Genomic DNA, 27,739 nt, shown 5'->3' with positions numbered 1-27,739 from the left:
AAGGGCAAATCTGAAATATGTCACTGCTTGGGCTTTTCTATGCCAAACATAGCGGAAGAGGAGAACCAGATAGCTTACCCTGCAGCGACAGCCAGTTGCATGTGACTTGGGCTCAGGCTGCCTTCCTATAATCAAACAGCAGCTTTTTCCCCTTGTAAGAGGTTTTTTCCCTGCGCTAAAAGAAAATGTCTAGACAGTAACAATAACAACTGGGCCTTGTATGTGTTCAGGGAATGCCTATCAGAATTCTTATAAATATATTTGGGAACCAACCTCCAGGAATGCCTCCTCCACAGAAAACTGTTTTTGCACAACTTACATTCATTTCAGTAAGGTGTGCATAGAAGACTGGACATACTGCATTCAGCTGTGTCTTGCTCTTTACTTCCAGTGCAGTGCACTTAAGGTACCCCTGCCCGTACGGGCCAGTCTTGCCAGACTCTAGGGTTGTGCGCCCATCTCACTTAAGAGGCCGGGGGCCAGCGCTGTCCGGAGACACTTCCGGGTCACGTGGCCAGCGTGACAAGCTGCATCTGGCGAGCCAGAGCCACACACGGAAACGCCGTTTACCTTCCCGCTAGGAAGCGGTCCCTATTTATCTACTTGCACCCGGGGGTGCTTTCGAACTGCTAGGTTGGCAGGCGCTGGGACCGAGCAACGGGAGTGCACCCCGCCGCGGGGATTCGAACCGCCGACCTTTCGATCGGCAAGCCCTAGGTGCTGAGGCTTTTACCCACAGCGCCACCCGCGTCCCTTTACAGTGCACTTACCTTATAGTAATAGTTCATTAATAAATATAGTATACCTCTGAAAAAACAGGCCATTTCAAAAAGAAGGTTTAGAAAAAGAAGGCTTTTTAAAGACTCTCTGAGGTGATGCTGAGCAGAACACAAACAGAATGGATTGTAAAATTGGCATTTAAGTTAGCTTCTCAGTTGATTTTTAGGAGGACAGAAAATGTCTGAAAACTAAAGCAGTTGTTTCCATCTGATGTGACAAACTGTTCCTTCTCTTTCCCCCAGTGCAGCAGTCCCTGGATCTGCCAGCTGGAGGAGTGAGAGGTTAGGCCCAAAGGACAGAATAAGTATACACATTCATATCTATGTGCTGAGATCTAGTCTGGCCCTATTTGATTCAAATATACTAGACTCTGAATTTCAAATGGAAAATGCCAGCTCCTATGGTAATTGTTAGAATTGACTGGTTTCACTATGCTTTTGAATTCTTAGATCCTCTTTTCAGCACTACTGTAAGATTTTTGTCACTTTTCATAACTTTTCTATCTGTTTCAACATATATATTATGTGAGGCACAGTAACAGAATCCACTACGGAAAAATTAGAGGCACAGTTGGTGCTTCCAGATATCAGTTTCTTCAGCAACCACAGTTCCAACACAAGTGTTGGACAGGAACAGGAAGTACCTCAAAGGAAGAAACTTCCTGACATAGGGGTTTGACATGCTGTTGTGCCCTGTTTGACACTACTGCTGTCATGTCATCTGTGCAGCTTCTCCTGTTTAATCTATTGGACCAGCAGCAATTGTCACAAGGACCAGCAAAATCCCCACATGGCTTTTAGGGTAATGATTCAGTGCATCTGGGGCTTGGAAACACATCTGTCTGAAAGCTGCAGCAGCTAGTGGGTATACTGACCAGCGGATTTGCTGACAGATCAGATCCTGTCTTATTTCTCTAGTAAATTATAATTACAATTTGGTACAATGAGGCTACAATATTTCATTAAGTAATCTGTGAACCCTCAACTGATGCTTAATCTGCTCTTGATCAGGGAAAATGGTTGGACCAGTCTTGATGCACATCATTCCAAGCAAACTTTGTCTGATCAAAATTACAGACCAATAGATTGAGCCACGATTTGATATTCCAAAGCAAACCTCTTTTTAAATATGTAGGTCTCCTTTTGACCCACTGTTATTCAAAAACATGCATGCTAATATGCTGGTAGACACATTCTTTCTCTCTCTCTCTCTCTCTCTCTCTCTCTCACACACACACACACACACACACAGAGAGAGAGAGAGAGAGAGAGAGAGAGAGAGAGAGAGAGAGAGAATGAAGACCTGATTCCTTGTTCACACAGTACGTTTCTCATAAAGCTACAGCTGGCCGGAATTGCTGACAATTGTATATTTGACTTGCCATTTTTACCTACATTTTTTCATCAAATGCATTTCCGAATATAGCAGGAACGGAAATTTTGGGTGAGAGGAAATCAGTATTCATAGAGTCTTGGTACCTGTACACAACTTGCTTCTCCCTTCCTTCTAAATCTAAGCCATTGCAGCTCTCCAGTCTTCTGCTTTAGGCTGCTCAGAAAGGCGTACTTTCTACTTGCTGATTCAAAACCTGCCTCCTGTCATATTTCTGGAGAGAAGAAAAAGTAGCATTCGTCTTTTTACTTTTAATTGAAACATTCTACAAAATCTGGCAAAATTTAAGCTAGGAAACATGTAACCAACACCATTTCCCCTTCTGGTCTGACTTGTCACGAAACCCTAAAACCATTCCTCTGCAATAACCGTAGATTTCACTATTGTGTTACCGTCTCTTGCACACAGCTGACTTTGCCAGTATGAGTTCTGGAGACAAACTCAGGTGCAGGAAATACACCCCTATGTTCCCTGCTGAGTTGTTTGACATAGGAGGCAACTGGGTGCTTTCTTGAGGCACAAAAGTGAACAGCCCAGAGAAGTGGGCTCCCAGAATCCTCCTCTGTTCTCCTAGAATGTCACACCCACACTTCCCTTTATCTCCTGTTCTGCTTCCTCCTCTAATCATTCTGTGGCTGCTTGTTTTCTGCCTCCCTCAGACATGGCATTGTGACTCAGAATTGCTGCAGGCACGCCATAAATAGGCTTGTTGGGGAGGGGGGAGCAAGTGATCAGAAAGCACACTTCTCCATCTTGCCATTTGAACTTCAGCTTCTCCCACAATACAGAAGAACACAATACAGGAAGCGCTTGTATACACCATAACTTAAGATGTATAGTGGAAGCCTCTCTTTTGCTACAAGTAAAAAAGGCAAAGGACCTCTGGACGGTTAAGTCCAGTCAAAGGTGACTATGGGGTGTGGCGCTCATCTCGCTTCAGGTCAAGGGAGAATCTGGAGAGCTGGTATTGAATGTGGCCTTTTGATCCACGCACTCACAGAAAATATAAACTTCTGTCACACTGTACTTACTGTGCTTGCACATTTTCTTTGTTGTAGAGATTCATCCCACATTGCAAAAACCACCAATTTAAAGCACCTCTAGTTATGGCCCTGTCTGAGAGTAAGATTTCCCTCAATAGTTCTAGCTAATGAAATTAAGCAGCCTTTTAAAAGTTATTGCTTTACTTTTTTTTTACTTTTTTGCTTTTTTATTTTTTGCTATTGAAGTTCAAATTCCAGGTCCCTTTCATTTTATGTACTTGGATTCACTTAAAGCAGTAAGACAGGAAAATTCCATTCTGGCTGTGTGGGTATTTAGCAAGCCCTTATTGCCACAGGACATCAGTTATCTCTCTAAAGTTTTTAAAAATAGAATTATCAGCAACAATCTCTCTTTTTCTTCGTTCCCCTGCAGGGGGTCAGTTCAATGGGTTCTTTTCCTCTGTGGATTCTGTGAAGAGCTGTGATTGGATGTAATTCATCTAGCAGTAATTTACATTGCATATCAGAAAATGAGAAGTGATGTGGTGTGTAAGCAGTTGTGTTTTTTTCCAGTCTGTACATGCAGGGGCTAGTATTTTGTGCACCCTCTGCTGGCTTTGTTGAGTAACAAATTGATTCACATAGCTGTGCATGCTGGTGTTTTGCTGATGAGCAACTTTTGCTGATGTTTTGGCAAGATCGGGTGTTGCATAAGCTGTTGATGTTACTTAAAGGAAAGTGCTACATATATTAATTGCATCTCAAATTGAAACATTGGGGTGGAGGAATCAATGTTTGCCAGATGGAAAGTAATTTAGAAAATGTAGTATTCCCATGCTAATGTGGTCATAAGCTCAGTGAAGTAGGAAAACATGAAACAATAGTGGTGGCTTTCTGTTTTTGTGTGTGTGTGTGTGATGCTATTCATACTATGGTACCTGGCATTCAAAATTGAGACTTCAGGAGCTGCTATCCTCCCTTCAGATTTCTTTCTCTCCAACTAATACTGTTTAAGGAGTTTCTTATTCTTAATTTGCCGGTGTTAACCTTCAGTAATCAGTATGGTTGCTTCCTTTTCTTCAGATGTGCTTCTCCTTTCAAGGAACTAACACACTCTTCTTAAGAGCAGCTTGAAGCAGGACAGAGCTGTGTGATGAAGAGAACACAAAGTTCCTTGTGATTCCTAGTTTGCTTCAGTCCCGCCAGTGGTGCAGTAATGGCTCTTGGGATTACTATCTTCATGGGGGGGCTGGCCTTACTGAGAAGCAGAGAAGGACGATGTCCCCCTGCACCCTTTCGGGGCAACATCCTGTAAGTTACTTTGCTTAGGGCAGGGTCTGCACATTGCTGAGACATTGTGGCAGAGCTGGATAGCCCTAACGAAAGCAAATACGTAAGATGAAATTGGCTGGCTGGCTGAGGCCTGCAAAGCCCACCATTGGCTGGTAGCCCATTTGTCCCCTTTACCCTTCCTGTTGATGTATCTGGTGGGTGTCACTGGCACAGCTAGGCTTGGGGGGCGGGGGTCAAATTCTGCCTGCTGAGAATTTTCTCAACATAACACAAAACCATGGATTTTATGGATAGTGGTGAGGATTATTCTAGTGTTTGAATCTGGCCTCATGTTTGTGTGAATCTAGGTTGGTTATTAAACAGCAGATCAGCTTCATGATGATCTAGATGTCCTCTTATTTTCAGTCAGAGTCGAAGTCAGTTGCAAGGAAGCAGATGGAGAAGAAATTAAGAGGTACATGCAAGGGCAAAAGGAGGGAGGAGGGTGTTTTTTTCATACATGCAAGCATATGATTTTTCCATATGGATGCTTATGGGTTTTTTCTCTCTGCAAAGAAATAGACTCTTGTCTATTTAAAAAGCAAACATTCCCTTGTGATGACCCTCTAAGGATCTCACAGCTAATATAGTTTTATAAACAGTTTGTAATGTCATGTAGAAGCCTCTAAAAGTACTCTCTTTAGAAACAATGCTTCTGTCTCACATTTCCTGGCATTTTCTTCTGCAGCGCTTGACGTGTTAGTCTTCAAAACAAGATCCCTGTTGTGATGGATTCATCTGCTGCTTTGGGTTGCCTTCATTTGATCGTGGCCACAATCCAGATAGCTGTTACTTGTGCCCAAGGACTTCAGTTTCCTCAGTGAGACTCTTTTTATTATTATTTTAAGCAGTCCCTGGTCAACAAACTGCTTTTGAAACTCTCCCAGTTCCCAAAAGTGGCTATGCAGGGGAGCTGCAGTTCCTTCTTTAAAGGAAAATTTATATATAAAAAACCTCACTAGCCAAGTGTAGGTAATTGTACTGGTCTGTGGATCATAGTAGCCTTTAGACAGAGCTTTCTGGTGTCAGATGAGGAACTGATAGCAACTCTAGCCACCCAGTTCTTAATGAGTTTGCATCCACATCAAATGTCTACATGCACTGCAAACTGTTTATATGCTAACAGTGAGATCCTTATCCTGCTATGATGATTTTATGAAGAAGGGTGAGTTCAGACGATGAATTAATTTGATGCCAGCTGAAACATTGTGCTAAAACTAAAAAAGGATAAAGAATACATTCCCACAAGGAAGCATAGCTCATGGGCATAGAATGTCTTTCTTTTACTAGCCAAATTATTCATCAGCTGCTGAATCGCTTTTGGAGCCCTGGTACATAGAGCTGGCGAGAAATCCACCATAATTGTCCTCTGATTCAGCATCCTCTCTCCTTTCCTCCTCTGCACACATGAGTGAAGTCTGCACTTTGCTGAAAGTGAGAAATTTATTAGCACAAGAGCTTTTCTGTCACAATCTCATTACAACATCAAAAGGTTTATATCTGGAATGCAAGTTTTAATCACTTTAACAGGTTGACGAGAAATCAAGAATTCTTTGACTGCAATTGGAGCTGCTTCTATGCTGTTTTCGCCATGGAACACAGCAACACTATTTCCTATTCATATAAAGCACTGAGCTCTACCATTTGAAAACATCTTTGGGCGTCATGGGTACTTTCACTGGGGCAGTGAATTATATTCTATAGTTCTAGTCTAAATTCTACTTAACATGTATTATATTTATGTATTGGCTGTACATTTTACAAATAAATAACAGACACAAGTGGAACTTCTGAGAAAGCAGGGTTTATTTTTTTTCAAGTGTAAGGTGAGAAGGGGCCCTCGGGTGAATTTACACGGTGTACCTGGTAACCACAGACTCTTACCAACCCCAGGGCTTCCTTCCCTTTGATAAGTACTGTTTACAAATAATGAAAAGCCTTTATCTGCAATAATTGAGCATCTTGGAAGCCTCAGGTGAATAGGTTAAATGGAAAACAGGTTTGTGTGAATTCAAGTTTTTAGAAGTAGGAGTTAAGTACTGAGTATCAAGTCTATACTTTGTGTTCTTTCTCATAGGAAAAAATAGTTTTGGAAACACAAAAGACTGTTGGAGCAATAGCAGTGCAGTGCTACACTGATTACTTTCACACAAATACATTTTTAATACAATTTTAATTTTCTCTGGTATCTCAACATTCTGGATCTCACATACCCACTTTTCAGACCAGTTCATGGTGCTAAGGATGCATATGCTGGGCTGAACTCACAGCCTCCAGCCCAGTATTCCACGTTTAATAAACTATCACATCTAAAAAAGGCCCCTTCAGGGCGGTTTTTTGGGGGGGGGGTATCCTGGGCAAAATGCCCATTGGTGAGTCTCCTCTTCTGTTGATGGATCCTGGTGGGCTTACCTGACAGTGGTGGCAGGGACAGCTTCAGTTTAAGCAGCACCAGCTGACCAAGAACTGCCATTTTAATTTTCCCACAATGCTTGCAGGGTGACGCTACATTGGAGTGTGGAAAATCAAAATGGCATTTAGACCCAGGGGCTCAAACACTGGACCAGTGGAGGGAAACCTTTTTAAAGGAGACGCCAAAGAAAGTGTAGTTGGTAGGCTGGGCATTGCAACCTTGGCAGCAGCCCGGAAATTCTGAGTGCTGATACTGGCCCTGCATCAGAAAGTTTTAGCTCTGTGCAGGGTTCCCTGTCATTACTAATCTGTTGCACTTTAAACTGTTACTCTGAGGAATGAGCATTCTGACTGTTAACCACTGATAAATCCAACTCTCCATGAGTTGGTTTTATAAAATAATTTTACATTTGCAAATTTAGTGAGATCATATGCAGCATCATACATTCCTTTTACATTATCAGTAATGTGTCACATAGTGGATTTTTACATTCTCATTGAAATTTACAGTTGAAACAAGGAAGATGCTTTCACTGACTTTGCAGCCACCCCTGCCTACCTATCACCCCCACAACCCCCCATGCCAACCCACTCCCTTTACACCTCACCCCCCAAAACCCTTTACACCTTGCCCATTACCCCTTACCCCTTTCCCAACCCCTTCTCCCTTCTCTCACACATTACCCAAACCATGCCCCTCTTCCCTCACAGATCATCCAAACTAACAAACACCCCCATTCCCTGACAGATCACCCAAAACTACATCCATCCCATCTTCTCACACATCATCTGACATGGCAGCAGTGAGGTAAGGTGGAGACCAAGAAGAGGGAGGAATGGGGTCATAATAGGGGATATAACTTGGCAGAGTGGGCTTACACTCACTCTGCCAACACAGGCCAGGGGCCAGGCTGCTCAGAACACAGGGGCCAGGAATGAAACCTCCACACAAAATGGTTGTCGCCTGTACTTAAAAATTAATTTCCATGATGATTTCTTCAAATTCACGAATGATATGCAGAAATAAGGTAAAGCAGATTTAGAAAACAGATTGGAAATATATTTATCTGTGCATCACTAGCTGTAAACCCTGGAGGCTTTTCCATTGCTGATTTTGCGTCTCATTCCAGATGCCATTGCTCCACATACACAATTGAAGCTGAGAGTTGTGACTGTTGTTGAGAAATGTAGTTTTATTTGGGCATTAGTAAAAGAAGCTGGAAATGCAGGTGTCAGAACAATTCCAAAAGGCAACTTCGCTATTGAATTGAGTCTGGTGGGTAGTAGGTCTGCCTGGGGCAGTTCCAGTCACCTGGCCCAGTACTCCTCCTCTCAGTAAACAGACAAATGGGATGCTGCTCTGTTTGTGCTAGTATTAGATTTACTTATTGTTTGTTTGCTGATTTGATTTAGTGTTTTTATTTACATTTTGGGTTGTGTATAAAAAGGTAAAGGGACCCCTGACCATTAGGTCCAGTCGTGACCGACTCTGGGGTTGCGGCGCTCATCTCGCTTTATTGGCCGAGGGAGCCGGTGTACAGTCATGTGGCCACCATGACTAAGCTGCTTCTGGCAAACCAGAGCAGCGCACGGAAACGCCGTTTACCTTCCCACTGGAGCGGTACCTATTTATCTACTTGCACTTTGACGTGCTTTCGAACTGCTAGGTTAGCAGGAGCTGGGACCGAGCAACAGGAGCTCACCCTGTCGCAGGGATTCGAACCGCCGACCTTCTGATTGGCAACTCCTAGGCTCTGTGGTTTAACCCACTGGTCTGTAAATCTTCCAGAGAACTTAGTTATATGGGCAGTATACAAATGTAAGAAACAATATGAAATCTGCCTTGGTGGATCCTCTGGATCACTTCTGCCCCACAGCATTTGCCCACTAGTGTCATTTGAAATTCCTCCATCACAGCTGTTGTTTTTCATGTTGCATTTTGAGGCCATACCACACCTTGATGCCAATATCCACATTCATCAATACATAACAAACCGTCCTCATCTGTGTGTTTTTGTGACATTGGTGCCTAGCATACTTTGATGAATGTGAATACGTGATGGTGTATTGCCTAGGTTTTATAAGAACCGTAATGTTGGAAGCTCACACCTAGAACCCCATTGCCTTGGAAGCAAACTCACAAAGCTGTCGGTCCTAATTGAAAGTTGTAGGATGTTAGTTGCTGAGCAGACTGGTTCTGGAATCTGGAGATGTCTTTAAGACAGTCTTGAAGGAAATACAACCTCCTAAATCACTGCCAAATTCAGCACTTAAGTTCCCCTAGGAAATCTCCTGTCAAGATCACAAAAGAGATGGTACAGGCTCAACAAGTTTTGACACAGTTGTACTGTGCAAGATGGATACACTTGGGTTGTTTTGCCTTCTTTAGTTTAAGAAGAGCGACTACACCCATCTTGGCACACTATGTGAGGGTAAAGTGCTGTATCAGGAGCTGGCTCCGTCTCTGTTCCCAAAGCAGCCAGGTAGTATTATGGGGGATTAGAGAAAAGAGAAAAAGATGGCAGAGATAATGAGCAAACCTGCCTGAGAAGCAAAGGAATGGGGGATACCCATACACTAGCAGCCTTTCCCCATCCAGTCTGCCCACAATGTGCTGTTGTGCAGAGTCTGCAGCAAAGCAGGGGAATTTGGCACTGACATGGCTCAGAATAGTCATCAGATATTTAAAACAGAGCTAGAATAACAAAGGAGCCCTTTGTAGTGTGAAGCTGCACTGAAAGCCGGACCTCCTCCCTCCCTCCCTTCCCCAGCTGGCTTGCAGGGAGCTGTGCACCAGCTAATGTACACAGTAGAGTGCAGGTTGTGGGTTAGTGTGGGTACAGTGGGGGGGGGGAGTATTAAATCCTTTAACTGCTGTAGCATTGATAAGCATTTTATAAAGACCTGAGAAACTGCATTCAGCTCCCCTTTGATCAAACTGACTGTGCTGCTTGCTGAACGGTGCTACTCGCAGACAGAAATGGGACGCATCTATTTTTAATGCGTTATCTTTGCTGCTAGCCGCAAGTGAGACGGATGAAGGAATGTGAAATATCGCATTGATTTCCCATCACTTTGTTTTCTTACCGCAGCTCCTCTGACTTGGCAACATGGGAATTGTCACTTTTGTCTCTTCTGCATATCTCCCCTCAACCCATTTCAAGGAAATAAGGAAAAGCTTGACTTAGAATTAGTAAGTTCATATCTGTATTAATTAAATCAGGGGTTTCTGAGGCTGTTTCCAGTAAAAGCGTACAATGCAGCACCTTTCCATACTTTATGGGATTTATTTCAGTTTATGCAGCCTGGTGATGCGGACAGGACCATTGCAGTGCTGCAACCAGCTTATTGCTCTCTTGATCCCTGTCCATCCTAGCTGGTGGAAGCCAGTCAGAGGGCTTGCCCCGGTGGCTCCAGGACATGGCTATGGAGTGGTGTATTTCTCCCTTCAACAGGCAATAGTATGTCTGTTTCTGAAGACACCCACCCTGGATCTTATGGTTTAGAACAACTTCTGGCCCGTCACAAATACCCCTTCTTGGGTAAGAAGGTGAAGAGAGTGTTAGTAAGGCAGTTGCAGGACTTCCTAGAGGATACCGATTATCTGGATCCATTTGAATCTGGGTTCAGGCATGATTTTGCAAATCACCCTTGGTCATCCTGGCGGATGGCCTGTATCTACAGCAGGACAGGGAAAGTGTGACTCTGTTCCTGTTTCTCAGCAGCTTTTGATACCATTGACCACAGTAGCTTCCTGGAGCAGCTCTTTGGCATGTGTATTAGCAGCAGTATTTTACAGTGGTTCCATTCCTACATTCAGCACCATGTCCAGAGAATAGCGCTGGGAGATTGTGTCTCAAATCCATGATTCTTGTGCTATGGTGTGCCGCAGGGCACAATCTTGTCCCTAGTGCTCCTCAGCCATTGCTCAATATTAAGCCATTGGGAGCACTCATTGGGTGTCTTGGGATACAGTGTCATCAATACACTGTTGACACATAGTTCTGTTTCTCCAAAACATCTGAGTGGTGGGAGTGGGTGGCTGAACACGATCTGGACCATTGTCAGGGCTCAGTGGTGAACTGGATGAGGACCAGTATACTGAGCCTGAAACCTGAGAAGATGGAGGCACTGTATGCCACTTACAAACTTTGGGGATTAAGTGTCATATGAACAACTTAAATAAATTAATAAAAAATCCTGGAATCTTACAATTAAGGCTGATATATAAATCTATAAATTTATATTTAGATTTATAAATCCATAAATCTAAATAAAAACGAACAAATCTCACCTTGGCATCATTAGAACACTTAAAGCTAAGTATGTCAAATGTACTGAGATAGTTTGAAGCAAACATGTGCCAGGATATGAGTTCAACAGATCAAAGATTTGTAATTTCATAGGGAAGATAAAAAAAACCTAGGATGATTTCCTCGCTATTTGCACATTCTGCACTAGAGGCCTATCCTTAGTGATAAGAGCAGTGTCTCGTACACTGGACAGATCTGTCTTGAAGGAGGTGAAGATAGGAGGTTACGTCTGTGTTGCACCACAATCCTATACTTGGCTGCTCAGAATTAAGCCCTATTGAGTGTAGTGCAGCAGACTTCCAGCTAAGTCGGTATAAGATTGCAGCCTTAATCTGATATTCCTTCCTTATGGTTCAGTTATCTTGCTTTGGGGTTGCTGGCTTGGTGCAAGACAGAGGGAGCTTTTAGGGGTGGAGAAAGGGAGAGCAAAAAAGGGAAATCTTGTAAAGTTGAACAGAGGGGTGAGGCCTTTACTTTGGGGGAAGTCCTGGTCTGCTTTTGACTTGGGAATTTGCAGAATCCAGAAAATGATGAGTGATGCAAGTGAGATGCTGGCTGCTGCTTTAGGACAGATGGGTGGCATTATTGTAGGTTCCAAGGCTCTGGACTATTCAAATGGCATATTTGACTGCCAGTCCCCAACTTCTCCATTCATGGGGAGTCTGTGAGCGCTTCATCTCGTGGGCTCCGTTTGTCCTCTGCCCCCCACCCCAGTGTGGGTGTGCACACATACACACCCCGGGTGGCATGGAGACAGGCTCTGACACTGCTAGATTTGGCTAGCTTGCTGCCTTGACCAAAAGTTACAGTAGATGGGCCTCAATCTTCTCCTGAATCCAAAAAAGAAAGCAAAAGGAATCAAGAAGTTGTTTGGAAGAATCAGAAAAAGCCAGTCTACCACATTTAATCCAGATAGCACTACAGAGGCTGAGTTCAAAAGAGGAATAAGAACAGCAGGACCAAGATTAGGCTAGTTGAGAGATCTTGGACAAACCAATAATGATTTTGACATGCTATTTGCTAAATGGACAAAGGAGCAAGTTTACAACTTGCCTCATGAACAGGGTTTGGGTTTTAACATAGGTCATGGCAAACATTGGATACTTTCTGGTCAGACTCTGTTGCAAACTTCTCAGACTGATTTAGAGAAGGAACTTGGAATAAAGCATCCACTGCATCAGGGGAAACTCCAGCTCACTATTCAGGCATTAGGATCAGAACAACCAAGGAAAACTGGATTACAATTGGGTTACAAGGTAATTGAATGATATTGGACTATCCCAGTTTAAGACCCAATTTGATAAAGGTTGACGGTTGAATGCTTCATTATATGACTGTTGATGAATTATCGTCTTAGAAAGTTGTGAGTATCCTCCACCACCTTAGCATCAAGCGTGCCATTCAAATTCTAAGAATAAATAACTTTGAACCCAGCTGTCTGGGCAGGAGACCATCAGATGGGAATAACATCACACCATCAGAGGTTTTACAGTGGCCCAATCATCAGATGATGGAGTGGTTGCACTCAGTTGACCTTGCAGAATATACAGGTGAAACTCGGAAAATTAGAATATCGTGGAAAAGTTCATTTATTTCAGTAATCCAACTTAAAAGGTGAAACTAATATATGACATGCAAAGTGAGATATGTCAAGCCTTTATTTGTTATAATTGTGATTTATTTGTTATAATTTGCATGTCATGAGTCTATCTCATATATTAGTTTCACCTTTTAAGCTGAATTACTGAAATAAATGAACTTTTCCACAATATTCTAATTTTCCGAGTTTCACCTGTACTCCTAATTTGAGAGGGAGTGGTGTTCATGGAGGGCTAATGGTTTTGGAACATCAATTCAATGTAGAGACTATGGCGCAGTTGCTGAACATCCCATCAAACAAGACCTTGCTAAGGTGGCACTTGGCAACCCATTTTAATTTGCTGATTGGTCAAGAATCCCATCAGCAAAAGTGTGAAGCCATGGAACCTCCAGATTATGTCCTCTTAACAGCTACAGTGGTACCTCGGGTTAAGAACGTAATTCGTTCTGGAGGTCCGTTCTTAACATGAAAATGGTCTTAACCTGAGGTACCACTTTAGCTAATGGGTCCTCCCACTGCCACGCAATTTCTGTTCTCATCCTGAAGCAAAGTTTTTAACCCAAGGTACTATTTCTGGGTTAGTGGAGTCTGTAACCTGAAGCATCTGTAACCTGAGGTACCACTGTACAGCTAAAATGAAGCCAAAGAAAGTTGCTTTTAGTAATTTTGGAAATTTAATGAAGAAGAAGCAGGAAGATAGGGAAGTGTATGCATGTTTGATGGATTTGGGACAGGCATCTGGAATTGGATCAAAGAAATGGTTTAAGCCTGGTTTAGATATCAGAGTAGATGATGGTGATGATCTAGACCAGGGGTGTCAAACTCAAATTCATCGGGGGCCGCATCAGCAGTTTGCCACCGCTAGAGGGCAGACGTTCTCTGGCTTGTAGGCTGCCGCGCATGCGCTGAAGAGGCGGCTTTCTTGTGTCAAAAAAGAGAGCAAGAATAAAAGGTGAAGGCTGGCGGCCGGCTGCGGCTACACGGGCCACATGACGAGGTCTGGCGGGCCGGATTCGGCCCGCAGACCTTGTGTTTGACACCCATGATCTAGACAGACTGGAAAAGATGGAGGATTCAGAAGTTACCATGAGGCAAATAGAAGCATTTTCTGAAGGCGTTAAAAAATTGACTTACATGTTAAGACAAAATGTTGCAAGACTTTGCTACTCACTCTCCTAGTGCCAGTATAGCAAATGAGGATTCAGTTGTGGTCCCACTCACAGTGACCCCTTCCCCGGGAGCAAGACCTAGTCTAAGTTGAACAAACTGGACAAGGAAACATTCTGGGATTTGAAATTGGCCACAATTCTAGATGTATGTAAGATTTGGCTTAGGTATTGGGTGTGTGATCCTCCCAGCCTCCTGGTGGAGGGCTGAGGCATGAGAGTCGATCAAGGGATACTGGGTCCATCACAAGATGCAGAATTATACGGATGGCCCTCCCTTGTCACCGAAAGAAGCTCTATGGCCCACCTGCCGCACGCCTTGGCTTCTGGACAGAGACTTCCAACTAGACCCTCCCAATGGGGTACCCCTGTGATTGAGCTGTTAAGAGGTGGGGATGAGGCACCACTTCACCCCAATGTAAGACGAAGGATTCCACCCCAATGCCCAGACCCACCAAAGTTGTGACTACCCAAAACCTGCAAATAGGGCCAATCTGTTTGCCGGTAAATTCCATCCTGGCTCCAAAGAGAACCACAGCAAACAATTAAAGAACCACAGCAAAGCCATAATTGCATAGCCTAGAAGAGAAACCGTTACTATAGAACAAGCCGCAAAGCATGAATATGAGGGAGGGATGGGAGGGGGTGCTCTTCAGCTGATTACAGTCCTGAGGTCAGGGGCAGCTGGCCTTTTAAGGTCAGAGAGCGGACCAGAGTGAAACCTGCTCCACTCTGTGGTCTGCTCCCAAGCCCCACCTCCAAGGCCTGGCTTGATTGGCCAGAATTTAAAATTGGGACTGGCGGGAACTCCCATCTTCCTCTTTTTCTGGAAAAATAGCACTGAGCAAAGGCAAACTATTATTTAACAATTATTATGCAGTCTCCTTGCTGCTTTAATAATTGGGGAGGGGGGAGTACCATAGCTGTCAACTTTTCCTTTTTCTTGCGAGGAATCGTATTCAGAATAAGGGAATTTCCCTTTTAAAAAGGGAAACGTTGACAGCTATGGGGAGTACTATTCCAGTACCTCTTTTGTGCAAGGGATCAGTCATCTTACAGCGCTGTTTGTAAGCTTTTATGCCATATCCTGTGAACTACTGCCTTGGCATAGCTAAGGACCTTCATAGCTAAGGAGGGATTTGAGCCTTGAGTTTCCTACATATAATACCAACATCTAGCTACCATGCTAGAGATAAATACGCTTTTCAGTTGCAGGTACTGTTAAGCAAAGAGTTTATTTTATTAGGAAATTAGTCCACCATGATCCCTAAATTCACATAGCTTAAATGTGACAGCCTCTTCTAAGGCCTTTGGGGTGCAATACTTGGTGATTAGGGGGTAATTCCACCCTTCCCCGTGTTGATCTATTTCTTCTGCAGTGATTACAGGGAGGGGGAGCTATTAATTATTTCCTTTCCTATAGCAGGCATGTTGGCCAATTGCTGAAGCACTGGTAATCCCAAACGACAAACTTACATTCAGAATTTACTCACAAGCCATAGTTTGTCATTTTTTCTTTTATTGTAATTAGATTGAAAGAAAGTGCTTTGGGTAGCTAAGTTGGAGATGCCACAGCCCTTTTTATTTGAGGGGAAAGGTTCAGCACTGGTAAGAGTATGTTTTTGTCCATGATTGCAGATTCAGTCAGTTTCTCTGTATCTACAGATATTTTTTCCCTTTTTTCTTGAGGTGTGAGCGGAATCAGAGAGCTGGTTCAGCAGTTTTTATGACATGTCCCATTCTTCTCGCTCCTTCTTACTTTCTGAAAGGAAGAGATGTGGATTCTGTAGTTGCATGCTCTACATTTTAGTCCCTTAAAATTATATTTGCAGTGTCTTTTTCAATAGATTGGTCTCAGAAACACTCCTTCAGTTTTTCCTCCCTCTTTTATAGCCTCCTCACTCATTGTGCCTACGGCTGAGGAAGTTATCCAGCCATCCTTGTTTGAGACAATATTGTATAACAAAACGCCTTATTTTCATAATTTCCTCTATTGGACTCCTCCAGCTAGGCAAAGACTTCAGATTCTGTGGATATTTCCATCTGTAATACCCTTCCTGGCACAGTTCCTTCTTCTTATGAGCCTTCTTGGCAAGGCAATAGCAATCAAGCCTTGCTTTCCATTCTGGCCTGGCAGCAGAATTATTAAAACTGTGGAGGCTTCTGGTGCAGGAAATTGTGCCATTTTCTTTGTCCTCATCCGAATTATTGCTTGGTGTCTGGCACCATGTCATGGAACCAGTCAGAATTGTTACCATATTTATTTATTATTTTCCAGGAAACAGCAAACACTGAGCAACAGCACATAGAGGACAGCAGCAACTTTCCCCCCTTCTTAGCATGAAGTGTACTTGGGAAGGAAGAGACTTTAGATATCAGTGGAGTTGTGTGTTTGTGGATACTGCAAAAGTATAGTAGTTACTATGGGGAAAGAAACAGGAATGAAAGGGTGCAGGCCAACTGAGTTTATAAAATTGGCTTCTTCATACCATACAAAAGAAGCCCCCCAAGTGGTTGTGTGAATTGGCCCCATATTGACCGAAAACAAAGGATAGTGAGAAACTGAAGTATCTGTTGTTTCTTTTCTTCCAAAACTTGATGGAATTGCATTTGTTATTAGGGTTGTGCTTGAAATGATAAAAAATGATCACCAAGGACAAGTCTCCTGTAGCTTGTTACCTGCTGGTGCTAGTTAGACTGTAATTTTCAAAGACAGCAATATTCTAAAAGGGTACACCTGAAGCAATTCCCACAAAATAGTCTATCTGAAGCCTCACTGTCTTGGGAATATATAGGAGCAGAAGAGGTGGGGGGGGGGACTTAATTATTTACTTAAACAATAAATTGTTTTTCCATACAAAGGAAAGTTCTAAGGAATTCTGATTTTTCTCATAAGCTTTGTTCTTAAAATTTAAATAAGATGGCAGAGTAGTAGTCAGGATGCAATAATTTTTTTAAAGGGTGAGGTTGAAGCCCTAAGGAGCGAAGCTGCAGGTGTCTTCCTCCGGGGAATTTATAATACCTGCTATTTGTTGCATTCAGGGCCCATTTTAAAGCCAGTTCCCCCACGCACACAATTTCTGCTTCTGAAGAATGCGTAAGAGCCTGGAGGACGTGATCTCTGGCAATTAATAGCAGGATGGAGGAGGGTGGGTGTGCTCACGAGAAAGGATCTTCCCTTTTCAATTTGAATGTTAGGATTTGAGTGAGAAACTTCATAAACTAATTTATGAAGATCTATATGATGTAGCCTTGGGAAAATGTTTATATCTGTATATAAAAAGAGAAACGTGAGTTGGATCCAGAGATCCTATGAGTTGAGTTCTGGTCACGGCCAGGACTATCCTAAGTAACCAAACAGAGGAGGCAGCTTTTGCAGATTTCATCTTCACCCTACATCCTCCTACACTGATCTCCTCTGAGGGGACCCTGTGGAACAGTCTTGGAGGTGGCACAGGATCTTGTAGGGATAAAGTGGAATTAGTGGGAGTTGGCTTTCCCACACACACTGTTTTAGCTGCATCCTCACTGATCTAATGCACATTTTCTCTGTCCTGTGTCTTAATGTGCATTGAGATATAAGTCAGTGTAACCGTCCATACTGTTTTTAAGCAACCCAACATGGATAGTACTATACCAAGCTTTCCAAATAAATGGCATAAGTCAGATTCTAGAGTAGAATAGTGGCAGATTTTCCCTTCAAACTTAATGCTTCTAGATCAACACAGTGCTGTAGCTCATGTAGTTCAGATCAAAAAATAATCCAAAGTCTGTGCAACAACTCCCCACCCCCAAACCCTAAAATCAGTTTCCTGATAATGTAAAGAAAATATGGATATTTTTCCTTTTTTTCTACAATTTATTCTTCTACTCATACAATTTTTGATAATTCTGGTTTTGCTATGGTTCAGGAAAGACAAAGGACACTGAACCCTGCTCTTAAGATAGTACTAGAAATCTTGTTCAAGACACCTCTAAGTTTCTAAGATTACACCCAACATCAGCCACTTGCTGATCATAAGATCTAGAAACTTGATATTTAAAAAAATTATCAGGAAGCTGGATGCTGGGGTCACTGCTCCAATCTACATTCCTATGGAATGTTTTCTGCATTCCTATGGAAATTGCCAGGACTAGCAAAAAGAAAAGGGATAGCGATAACTTTTTAAGTTATTTATTTCTCAGTTTTTGGAGAGAATCAACCAAGTGTTTAAGAAAAGTCCCTGTTAAGTTTGAAAGCAGCACAATCTCCTGATTATTTCAGTATATGTATAGCTGGACAAGGGGCAGGTGAAGGGCCCCAACATCTTCACACAAGGGTTGATCACAGACTGCAGCTAGCCTTTTGCTGTTGTGCAAATTTAATACAGTTTTAAGCAATTGCTTCAGATGTCCTTGCAAACAAAATGTTGCACAATGATTGTTAACTGACTCATATTAATATAGAAAAAGAGAAGCGAGGTTGTTAAGCAAGCTGCTTATGAGGCATGAGAGGTTGCAATCTGCTCTGTAAGTTCACACATATGTTTGGGTGTTTCCATATAAGTCAGTGAAGTGCTGTTGTAAATTAACAATAAAGGAAATGAATATTTTCGTTTAAAAACAAGGCAGAAAATTGAAGTGGAGACCTGCAAAAGGTATAACAGTATTTTCTTCCGAGTGTGCCTAAGGGGAAACCCTCTGAACTGCAACTATAGCGGATTGTATTCCGTGATGAAGCTTCTTGAGGAACCCTCAGAATAGAACATGTCTATCCATTTGGGTGTGGTGCTTGACTGTTGGGGCAGCCCTTGTTTTGAGCTGTTTTTTAGAGACAGGTCTGTTCACTTCAAAGATTTTTTTAAAATATGGATGCGGAGAACAAAGCTACCTCTTTTCAGAAAAGGCATGTCAAACTCTTGTAACCCACCAAGACCTTCTTTTTCTATAATGATGGGGGGTGGGTGGATGTTACGCCTTCCCAGTACTTTAGCCCTGAATAATGCAGTGCTTCTTTTGAGAGAGAAGTTTAAGGCTTACTGATCTTGGGGCAGAGGCTTGAATCACTCACTGGTAAATGAAAGGCTGAGATTAGTCATACATTTATTAGTAGTAGTAGTAGTAGTAGTAGTATTAATCTCTCCCATGACCACAGCCTGAAGAATTTCTGATGTAAATTTATCACTTCAAACTCAGAGAGATATCTCTAGAATCCTATACATCACTCATCCCCCCCCCCCGTCTACTGCTTTCCCTTGTGACTAACAGGGGTCAGCAATCTTTTTCAGCTGTGGGCCAGTCCACCGTCCCTCAGACCATGTGGTGGGCCGGACTATTTGGGGGGGGGGGAATGAACGAATTCCTGTGCCCCACAAATAACCCAGAGATGCATTTTAAATAAAAGGACTCATGCAAAAACATGCTGATTCCTGGACCGTCCGTGGGCCCAGTGGCGTAGCGTGGGGGGTGCAGGGGGGGCCGGCCGCACCGGGCGCGACATCTGGGGTTAGGGCAAATCCACAGGTTAGGGGGCGCAAATCCACGGGTTAGGGGGTGCAAATCCACGGGTTAGGGGCGCAAATTACTTGCCTTGCCCCGGGTGCTGACAACCCACGCTACGCCACTGCGTGGGCCGGATTGAGAAAGAGATTGGGCCGCATCCAGCCCATGGGCCTTAGGTTGCCTACCCCTGGAATAAAGTAGGAGAAAATGAAAATGAGAAAGAAAGAGGTAAGGCAGGGATAGGGATAGGGAACGTGATCATCCAGATATTAATGAATGACATCTCCCATCATCCCCTGAGCGTTGGCCATGGTGGCTGTGGCTGAGGGAATCAAACAACATCTGGAGGACCACATGTTCCCCCATCCCTGGAGAAAGGAAACAGGCGGTTATGGGACAGGGTATTAGTGAATGAACTCAATCAGTAAAGTGTAACCGGTTCTAGAACTTACAGCTGTCTTGTTACATAGAATCCTACATCTTCACCCCTTCTCTCCATCTTCATAAGAAAGAGGACTTTTCCTTTTAAACGAATACTGAAAATTTGGAGATGGTAGCTTATGCATTTCTACGGAGACGATGCCCCTTTGCAGCTGCAGACCTGGATAACAATACAATAAGGTAGGAATCAGAACCTAAGAGAGGCATTGGGACCTGGTGCCACTAATAATAAACATTTGAGCTGCCCTGATTTTAAAGGAGGGCATGTTGAGAACACTTCTACCAATGAAAGAAGAACAAATTCTGCTTCCTTAACTCCCTCCCTGGTGATTTTAGCACATTTTGCTGATCTTCCAGGTCAGATTGTTCCTCCAGTGACCTAATCTGGGAAGAATAGCTCCCCACATACCCAAACTGATCTTCTCTCAACCACAGGCAGCAAAATCATGTGAAGTTCCTGGCAAAGGGATTTCCATGTATTTTTTTAAAAGGAAAGAAAATATATTTTACTAGATAGTTTGTAGAGCTTTCTCTCTCCTAGAGATCCTAATTGGAGCACATTTAGGAATGGAGAGTTAGTTGAGGGCTTTTGTCCACATCTCAAGCCTGCCAACAATCATATGGCAGCAAAGTCAGAGGAGGCCTTCCATCATTCGCGTATATAAAGGCTCACTATATAAACCAGTGTTCTCAGAGCACTGGAATATTCATTGAGGAACCTTGCTCTCCCCCCCCCCCGCCTTGGCCTAGTTAACCTGGTTGAGACTTAGAGTAGGGCCTTCTCCGTGTCAAACTCCTTACTAGGGAAACTCATATTAGCCCATCATTATGGGTTGGTTTGTTTTTAGATGGCAGGCAAAGGCATCTGGGGTGGAATTATTTATTACCTGTACCTTGGTTGTCAAGCTTAATCCATTCCAGGAGTCCATTCGACTCCCGAAACTGTTCGAGAACCAAGGCGCAGCTTCTGATTGGCTGCAGGAACTTCCTGCACTCAATTGGAAGCTGCGGAAGTCCCATCAGACATTAGGCTTCTGAAAAACATTCACAAACTGGAACATTCACTTCCAGGCTTGTGGGGTTCAGGAGCCAAAACATCTGAGTACCAAGGCGTTCAACAACCAAGGTACGACTGTACAGCAAAAAGATTCTAGAGAAATAGTTTTGAACATTGGTTTTATTGTGTTAAGTTCTGTTGTAAACTGGATTGAACAACAAGCTATTTCAAAATGCAGTGGATGAATTTTAGATATCAAATATTCCTAGGAATACAGTGGTACCTCTGGTTATGAACTTAATTCGTTCTGGAGGTCCGTCCTTAACCTGAAACCGTTCTTAACCTGAGGTACCACTTCAGCAAATGGGGCCTCCCGCTGCCGCCACACCGCCAGCACGCGATTTCTGTTCTCATCCTGAGGTAAAGTTATTAACCCGAGGTACTACTTCCGGGTTAGTGGAGTCTGTAATCTGAAGTGTTTGTAACCCGAGGTGTTTGTAACCTGAGGTACCACTGTATATTTTTATCTTGTTAAAAGAATGCTATTTTTTGTGCTCACTTGAGCAACTTGAACCTAGTGAGCCAATTGAAGTCAGTGTAGTAAAAGGGCCTATCCTACCAGTACCCTGTGCTCATATTTTGGAACCAAAACAACAACTGAATGAGTCAAACGCAACCAGGCAGTTTAGCTTCTACCTCATCTGTGGGAACAAGTGATTTTGTTCTTGTGGCTATGCTAAGCATTCTGTTTGGTGGTATTATTTGCTTATTCCCACCTGGGTATATTACACCAGACGAAACACCATTAATTGCTTCTGAAACAATGCAGAGAACTGTTTACACTAAGTTTCCTTTTCTAATTTTCTCCTTTTCACTAAGTATCCTAAGAGACAGAGCTGACCTTTGCCAGAATTACAAAGAGCGCCCAGCTGGGTCTGTACACATTTCTTAGGAAACAGGTTGAGAACAAATCTGACTCACCGTCAGTGCTCTAGAAGCTATTACAGTAAATCCCCTTCTTCTGCTGACTTCAGCAGAACAGTTTCAAATCTGCATCCTAGTTTAGGATGCAGCACTAAAGAGCTTTAAAAAAAAATAATTAAGGGTTGGGAGACAAAATCAAACAAACCATTAACCGGTGGCTCTGGGACCCTTAATTTATTGCACATGAAGTTTATGTCCAATTTTCTCTGGATTTGGGCCAAGGTTAAGAAATTTCCCTTAAATCAAATACCTTGACTTTCTCATTACAATTGGAAAGCAAGTAAGGATGGAGTCATTTTCAGATCTGGCCAGTGGAAACAACAGAAAAAGCAAAGAGAAATTTCTAGAAGATTGGTATTTGGCTAAAAGGCGACCTGTGCCTATGCAGGTGTAGCCACAGGTAAACTCTTTAGGCAAATGCTGCTTAGGACAGTTACTGTTCCTGCTATTTTATTATTTTTAACTAAAGAGTGTTCTTAATATCAGAATTCTTCCAGCTCCAATGTGATAATATTGTGAGACACCACAGTTCCCAATTCTATCTCAGTATAGCATTCCTGTGTTGTTAACATGCATCTCTGATCATACATGTAGCCTTACATGAATATTTACTTGTATTGTCAATGGAAGCACACTATCCAAGATTTTGGGGCTACCTAGATAAGGCACAACCAAGGCCATCAGCTAATTTGCCTAATTGTACAGAGGAGAAGGAAGAGAGATAAAGAGAGAGAATTACTGCCCCTATGTGAGAGGGGAGGGCCCTAGACTGCAATAGAGGCTATAGTGGGGCAAGCTTGAAATGTAAATGAGGTGGAATTGAGTATATGAGGGCAGAACAGAGAGGCAAGAGAACAAGATCAAGGGAAATGAGAAAGAGAGATTGAAGCACCAATCTGTTCCAGAGAGGAAAGAAGGAACCAGAGCTTTCGCACCAAGGTTCATGATGACCTGAGAGTTTAAAGTTAGGACTGGATACCAAAGGTTCTAGGAGCGTCTTGCTACAAATCATGGGTGTCATGCTGTCTCTTCACTAGAAAACCGGACCACAGGTTAGTTTTCTCTTCCATATAGGTAAAGGCTGTGGTGGGAAGTAAAGGTAGGCAATGACCCATGGTATCAGTTTCCAACAAATTGGGTTCCCTTTCAAGCCTATGTTCACAGCCACAAGAGCTGGCAGCTTACTATGTAAATTTTAAAGTAGTAAGCTTTCTTGGGACCCTGAATTTTGCAATTAATACAACTTTGTAGGCTTTTTTTTTAGCCTTGCATGTAATCACAAGATACACATAGTTGGGTATGTATAGCCATTGTACGTGTGATACTGTGAATGTTCTAAGTGTCCTTCTGATCTGGAAATACTTTTACATTCCTTCAGACTTAAGCATTTGCACAGTTATACGTTATCTGTCCATATTATTTCTCAATACATCTGCTGACTCTATGTGGCAATTTTCCCCACAGCAGCCTTTATAGCAGCAAGTCACTTAAATAACTTCCAGCTCCTTCCCTAAGCTTATGTTCTTTTTCCATTACATCTCTCATTCATTTTCCAAGCAATTCTGAATTCTCCTTTTCCCCTTTTTTTATTTAACACATAAATTAGTGCAAGTCATTGTGTACTATATATAGCCCTCCTGTCTGTTTTCCATATGCTTTGACCTTGGCATGCTTCTTTTCAACATTCCAGCCTAATTCAAGTCCCTCTCTCTCCTCCTGCACGCATGCACTCTTTTTTTGTTTTTTTTTAAAAAAGGAAATGGACTATATTGAATTCAAGAACCAAATAACTGACAACTAAAGAAAAAGCACTGATTGAGTACTGTTTTTTGTTTTTAAGTGTAGGGGCTAAATTACTGGCATAACCGTATATTTCTGGCATGTGACAGGAAGGCTGAGCGCTGGGGAACTGAATGGAAATAGAGCCTAGAACTAGCAACTTCCTGTGTTCCAGTGCACTGAGGTACAAAGTAGTAGCTGAGGAAGTGAGTATGTGCTCGTACTGGCTAAATAGCTGAGGAGAATATGTACTCATGCTAGCTACCGCTAGGAGGCAGCTTTCAAAAGAGGGACCAGTTTGATCTGAGCAGTGTAGGCACAAGTGGCTTCTAGTGCTCTCCGCACTTATGACTCTGGTTTGCACCAACATTTATGTCTGGAGTCTCTGCACACAGATTAAGCCCGGCCTCTACCAGCAGCCACATCAAGAGGCCAGGCCCAGTCCTCCATTGACTACCATCTGTTAGTGGCAGCCGAATTATCAAAGTGTGACTACTACTACATTGGGGGAAGGGAGGATTGATGCTGTTGGGAAGCAGTGGGTCTAACAAACAGAGGACCAAGAAGGAAGGTTAAAAAGAAAATGCCTCAGAAAGGCATGGGTGGAAGAGGCTGAGGACTGCAGGAACCCTGGCAAGGAAAGGGTTGAGCATCAGAAGGTGTAAAAACTTCATACAGAAACTATGCAGAGGCTGGGAGCAGGAAAACTGCTGAAGAGTCAAAGACTTCGCTCGCCTCTCAAATAGTATAATATTGCAGATAGAAGCATTTCCTGCCATTTCTAACGGGTTCCATTCTAATCAACAGTAGTATTAATAGCAATATCTATTTTTCTGTTATTTCTATTAAGAAAGGGATGTTTTCTCCATCTCTGGAAAGAAAGAGTTGTACTCTGTTTTGATGGAGAGGACAGATCCGTGGTTTCAAGGATTTTGATACAGAAGTGATAAAACAGTGTTTTCTTGCATTTTCTGTTGACAACAGGGTGAGTAGGGCTCAAAAGGCACTGTTAGTTTACAAATGAGTTCCTAAAGTTTTAGTACATTTACAGTTCAAAATAATGAGAAGAAAGTAAGCTGCAATCCTATACACACTTACTTGGAAGTAAGTCTTACTGAACTTGGTGACTTCTGAGTAAACATGCACAGAATTGCCATATTGATCTTGCATCATTTGTGATGGCTAGAATGAGGAGAAAAGAGCATTCTCAGACTTTTTTATATATAAAAAGGTCAATATATTCATTTGCCATGATAAATCTGCCTCAGAATGTATAATATATGCCACATCAATAGAATTCTGGGCCCTTCCAAAATTTGTGGATTTTGTCAGAACAGTACTGAGCTATTTGTGGATTTTGGCAGAACAGTTCTGATCCAAGATTAAAATTATCATTTCCAGATGATTTACAGAAGGACTAGAATCATTTTTAGTCCTTGTTTTAGAAGTTTAAAAAACCCTAGCCTTGAACACCCCCACAAAGCTTATAAATGGCAGAAATAATGACTGCTTTGCTGATCACCTATTTTAAAGGATCTATAATAGTTCCCTTCCCATATGTTCTCCAATGCAAGGAGTGTCACCTTCAAAACAACACAGGCCACTTTAGTTAAGAAAGGATCACCCAGGGCATATTGCATAACCCTCTCAGAATCTTGCTTTTTGTGGGATGCTTTGATGGAGAGAGGGGTATGGAGGATGAAGATCACTTCCAGGCTAGAACAAGGAGCCCTATTGTTTGCCCAGCTCTGTGTTGGTTTTTGTTTTCTCTCATTCATTACAGCATGATCAGATCACAGCTGGCCTAAGGATATGCTTTCCAGTATGTTTAAGATTTGGAACAGTCCCAGGTTTCAGGAACACATGGCAGGGAAGAGAGGGCATCTGTGATACTGAGTGGAAAGCAAATTTCTGCTTTTCTTCAGACCGAATTCTCCTTCAAGAAGCAACAGATTCTGATTGGCTGGTGGTCCTAGTCAGTGAAAAAAGGACAGTTAACTGTCAAGTGTGGAGAAAGAACGCCAGTTGGGAAAGTCAGTTGATGATGGCTAAGACCAGTAAAAGCTGAGGCAAAGTGGGATAGCTGAGGTCTAAGCTAGTCCTGCCCAGTGTGATAACTATACTTTGCTGGTCAATATCAAAGGAAGGGAGCCAGTGGCTGTATTAGACTAACAGGCTTTCGATGTGTAAAGCTAAACTGTCCAGGCAGTCATAAGTACACCTGGAGGAAATTTGGTGTCAGAAGCTGATTGTATCCAGTTACTGGACCGAGTTTTGAGTGAATTTGGCTGGGTTAGAGCTTTGGGTAATTGGACCTGAAGTAAATGCCTCTTATAGGCAGGTTTCAGCACCCAAATCTATTGAGTTCTTAGAAACGATAATCAAGACCCTATAGTAAACGTCAGTACTTTAATGTACAAAATATCCCTTTAATAAACCATCTTAGCTAATAGTTCATTCTTTCTCCAGTGTGGGAGTCAATCTCACATCTAAACCTATTATACTAAGCTACTAGGAGGTTCTAAAAGCATTCTAAGGCAGTGTTTCCCAACCTTGTGCCTCCAGCTGTTTTTGAACTACAACTCCCATCATCCCTGACTAGCAAGACCAGTGGCAAGGGATGATGGGAATTGTAGTCCAAAAACAGCTGGAGGCACAAGGTTTGGAAACACTGTTCTAAGGGAATGGGTCACAGCAAAAAAAAGTCACCACAGAATTCTGAATTATTGTAGCAAGGAGTTCCATAGAACTTGAACAATAAAAATTAAAGAAGCACTAATATCTAAATGTGTATTTATACAAAGTGGGACTGAGGAAACATTTCCCCATAGGCCTTCAAAAGGCTTAGTAAAGAGTTGCCAGGAGAAACACACCTGGCCAATTGTGCTCAACAAAAAGTGGGGAAATGGAAAAAAGAAATTCCTTTCTTTCTAATTTTCCCTAATCCTAAATAGTGTCATAAAAAATAGAAACGTTATACCCATATAGCCAGCCTCTTGCTTGACTATTGCTGAGTTAGTTTCTCCTGGACCTATTTACTGCTGAAAGGGGATTCCTTTTTGGCATATGGTTTCTGAAATATAAACAGAGCAGCAAAGAATGCCTGGGGTGAGAGGGTAGAGAGAGGCACGAGGCAGGGAGGTGCTGGTACAGAAGAAATTCACCCTACCTGCAATTTGCTTGCTGGAGTTTATATCTCCAACTGGAAAATCACAAGCTGCCAAAAGAAGAGGAAAGAAAAAAGGAAATAAAATAATGTCATGATGGTCTCCTTTATTGGGCAAACTCGAATTGCTTAAATGAAACAAATGAAGTTTTTAAACTCCACCAAGACTCTTCATCTAGGATAAATTGTTAAGAGTAAAACTAAAAGCTCTTTGAGTTTCAAAAAATCAGAAATGGTAGTGTCACTTGATTGTTCTGAGAGCAAAGGTTGAAAATTAGGCTAAGAAGTTAAGAAGAGCCCTGCTGGATTAGCACCATCTAGTCCAGCATTCTGGTCTCACCGTGGCCAACCAGATGCCCATGGGCATGCAACAGCCTTCTCCTGCTGGTGTTCTCTATCAACTAATATTTAGAGGCATATTGCCTGATACCTTCTGATAGATTTATGCTTTCCCAATCCCCTTTGAAAGCTGTCCAAGTTGGCAATCATCACTATATCTTGGTAAAGCTTCCTCCAGAATTTAACATGTCTTGCACAAGGAAGTACTTCCTTTTGTATATCCTGAAAGTTCAAGTAATACAAGAGAGGTAGAAATTATTATTATGTGCACCATTCACACCAGCGCTCCATGACCACTGAGATCATTCCTTATTAGGCTGTTTTAGAATCTCCCACAACCCCTTTGGAAGGTTTTCCCCCTTAAATACTTTTTGTACATCTGTAAACCTTGGGGTTTCCCTAAGCATGGTGCTACCTCCCTCTAGTTTGTGGGTCATGTCATTTTGAGTCCATATGGATACACACTCAGAGAATTGAGTACCTTTATTAGTGTATATTATGCCAGAAGTGGCAAAAAGATGGAACATCTTCCCGCTTCTGCTCAAACATATTGTGGGGTGCATATTGCTGAAAC

The 27,739-nt window shown here is 42.5% G+C and overlaps 1 protein-coding gene, 1 long non-coding RNA gene and 1 pseudogene across 7 annotated transcripts in view; 2 read left to right on the top strand and 1 right to left on the bottom strand.

The window, feature by feature from the left end:
- The window catches only part of RAD51B (RAD51 paralog B), a 296,131-nt gene that overhangs the window by 229,446 nt on the left and 38,946 nt on the right, over positions 1-27,739 (top strand). For 3 of the 5 annotated variants that reach the window (XM_028725431.2, XM_028725428.2, XM_028725429.2), the window contains one exon: positions 1,028-1,061. The exons of the other annotated variants lie outside the window; for them this stretch is intronic. In XM_028725431.2, the coding sequence (XP_028581264.2) occupies positions 1,028-1,061 (34 nt within the window). The remainder of the gene's footprint in view (positions 1-1,027; positions 1,062-27,739) is intronic. 5 annotated transcript variants of the gene reach the window in all.
- On the bottom strand, positions 459-26,204 carry LOC144327576 (uncharacterized). Of its 2 annotated transcripts, none has more exons than XR_013392723.1 (4): positions 25,244-26,204; positions 24,759-24,842; positions 19,912-20,060; positions 459-2,386 (listed from the first exon to the last, which is right to left on the bottom strand). It is a non-coding gene; the product is annotated as an uncharacterized LOC144327576 (long non-coding RNA). The 2 variants fall into 2 exon arrangements; XR_013392722.1 differs by lacking the exon at positions 459-2,386 and adding an exon at positions 14,864-15,740.
- Positions 10,363-13,099, top strand: LOC144328423 (liprin-beta-1 pseudogene; annotated as a pseudogene).

The sequence above is a fragment of the Podarcis muralis genome, chromosome 1, assembly GCF_964188315.1.
Source record: "Podarcis muralis chromosome 1, rPodMur119.hap1.1, whole genome shotgun sequence".
In the NCBI taxonomy this organism is placed as follows: Eukaryota; Metazoa; Chordata; class Lepidosauria; order Squamata; family Lacertidae; genus Podarcis; species Podarcis muralis.
This window is presented reverse-complemented; position numbering and strand designations above follow the sequence as displayed.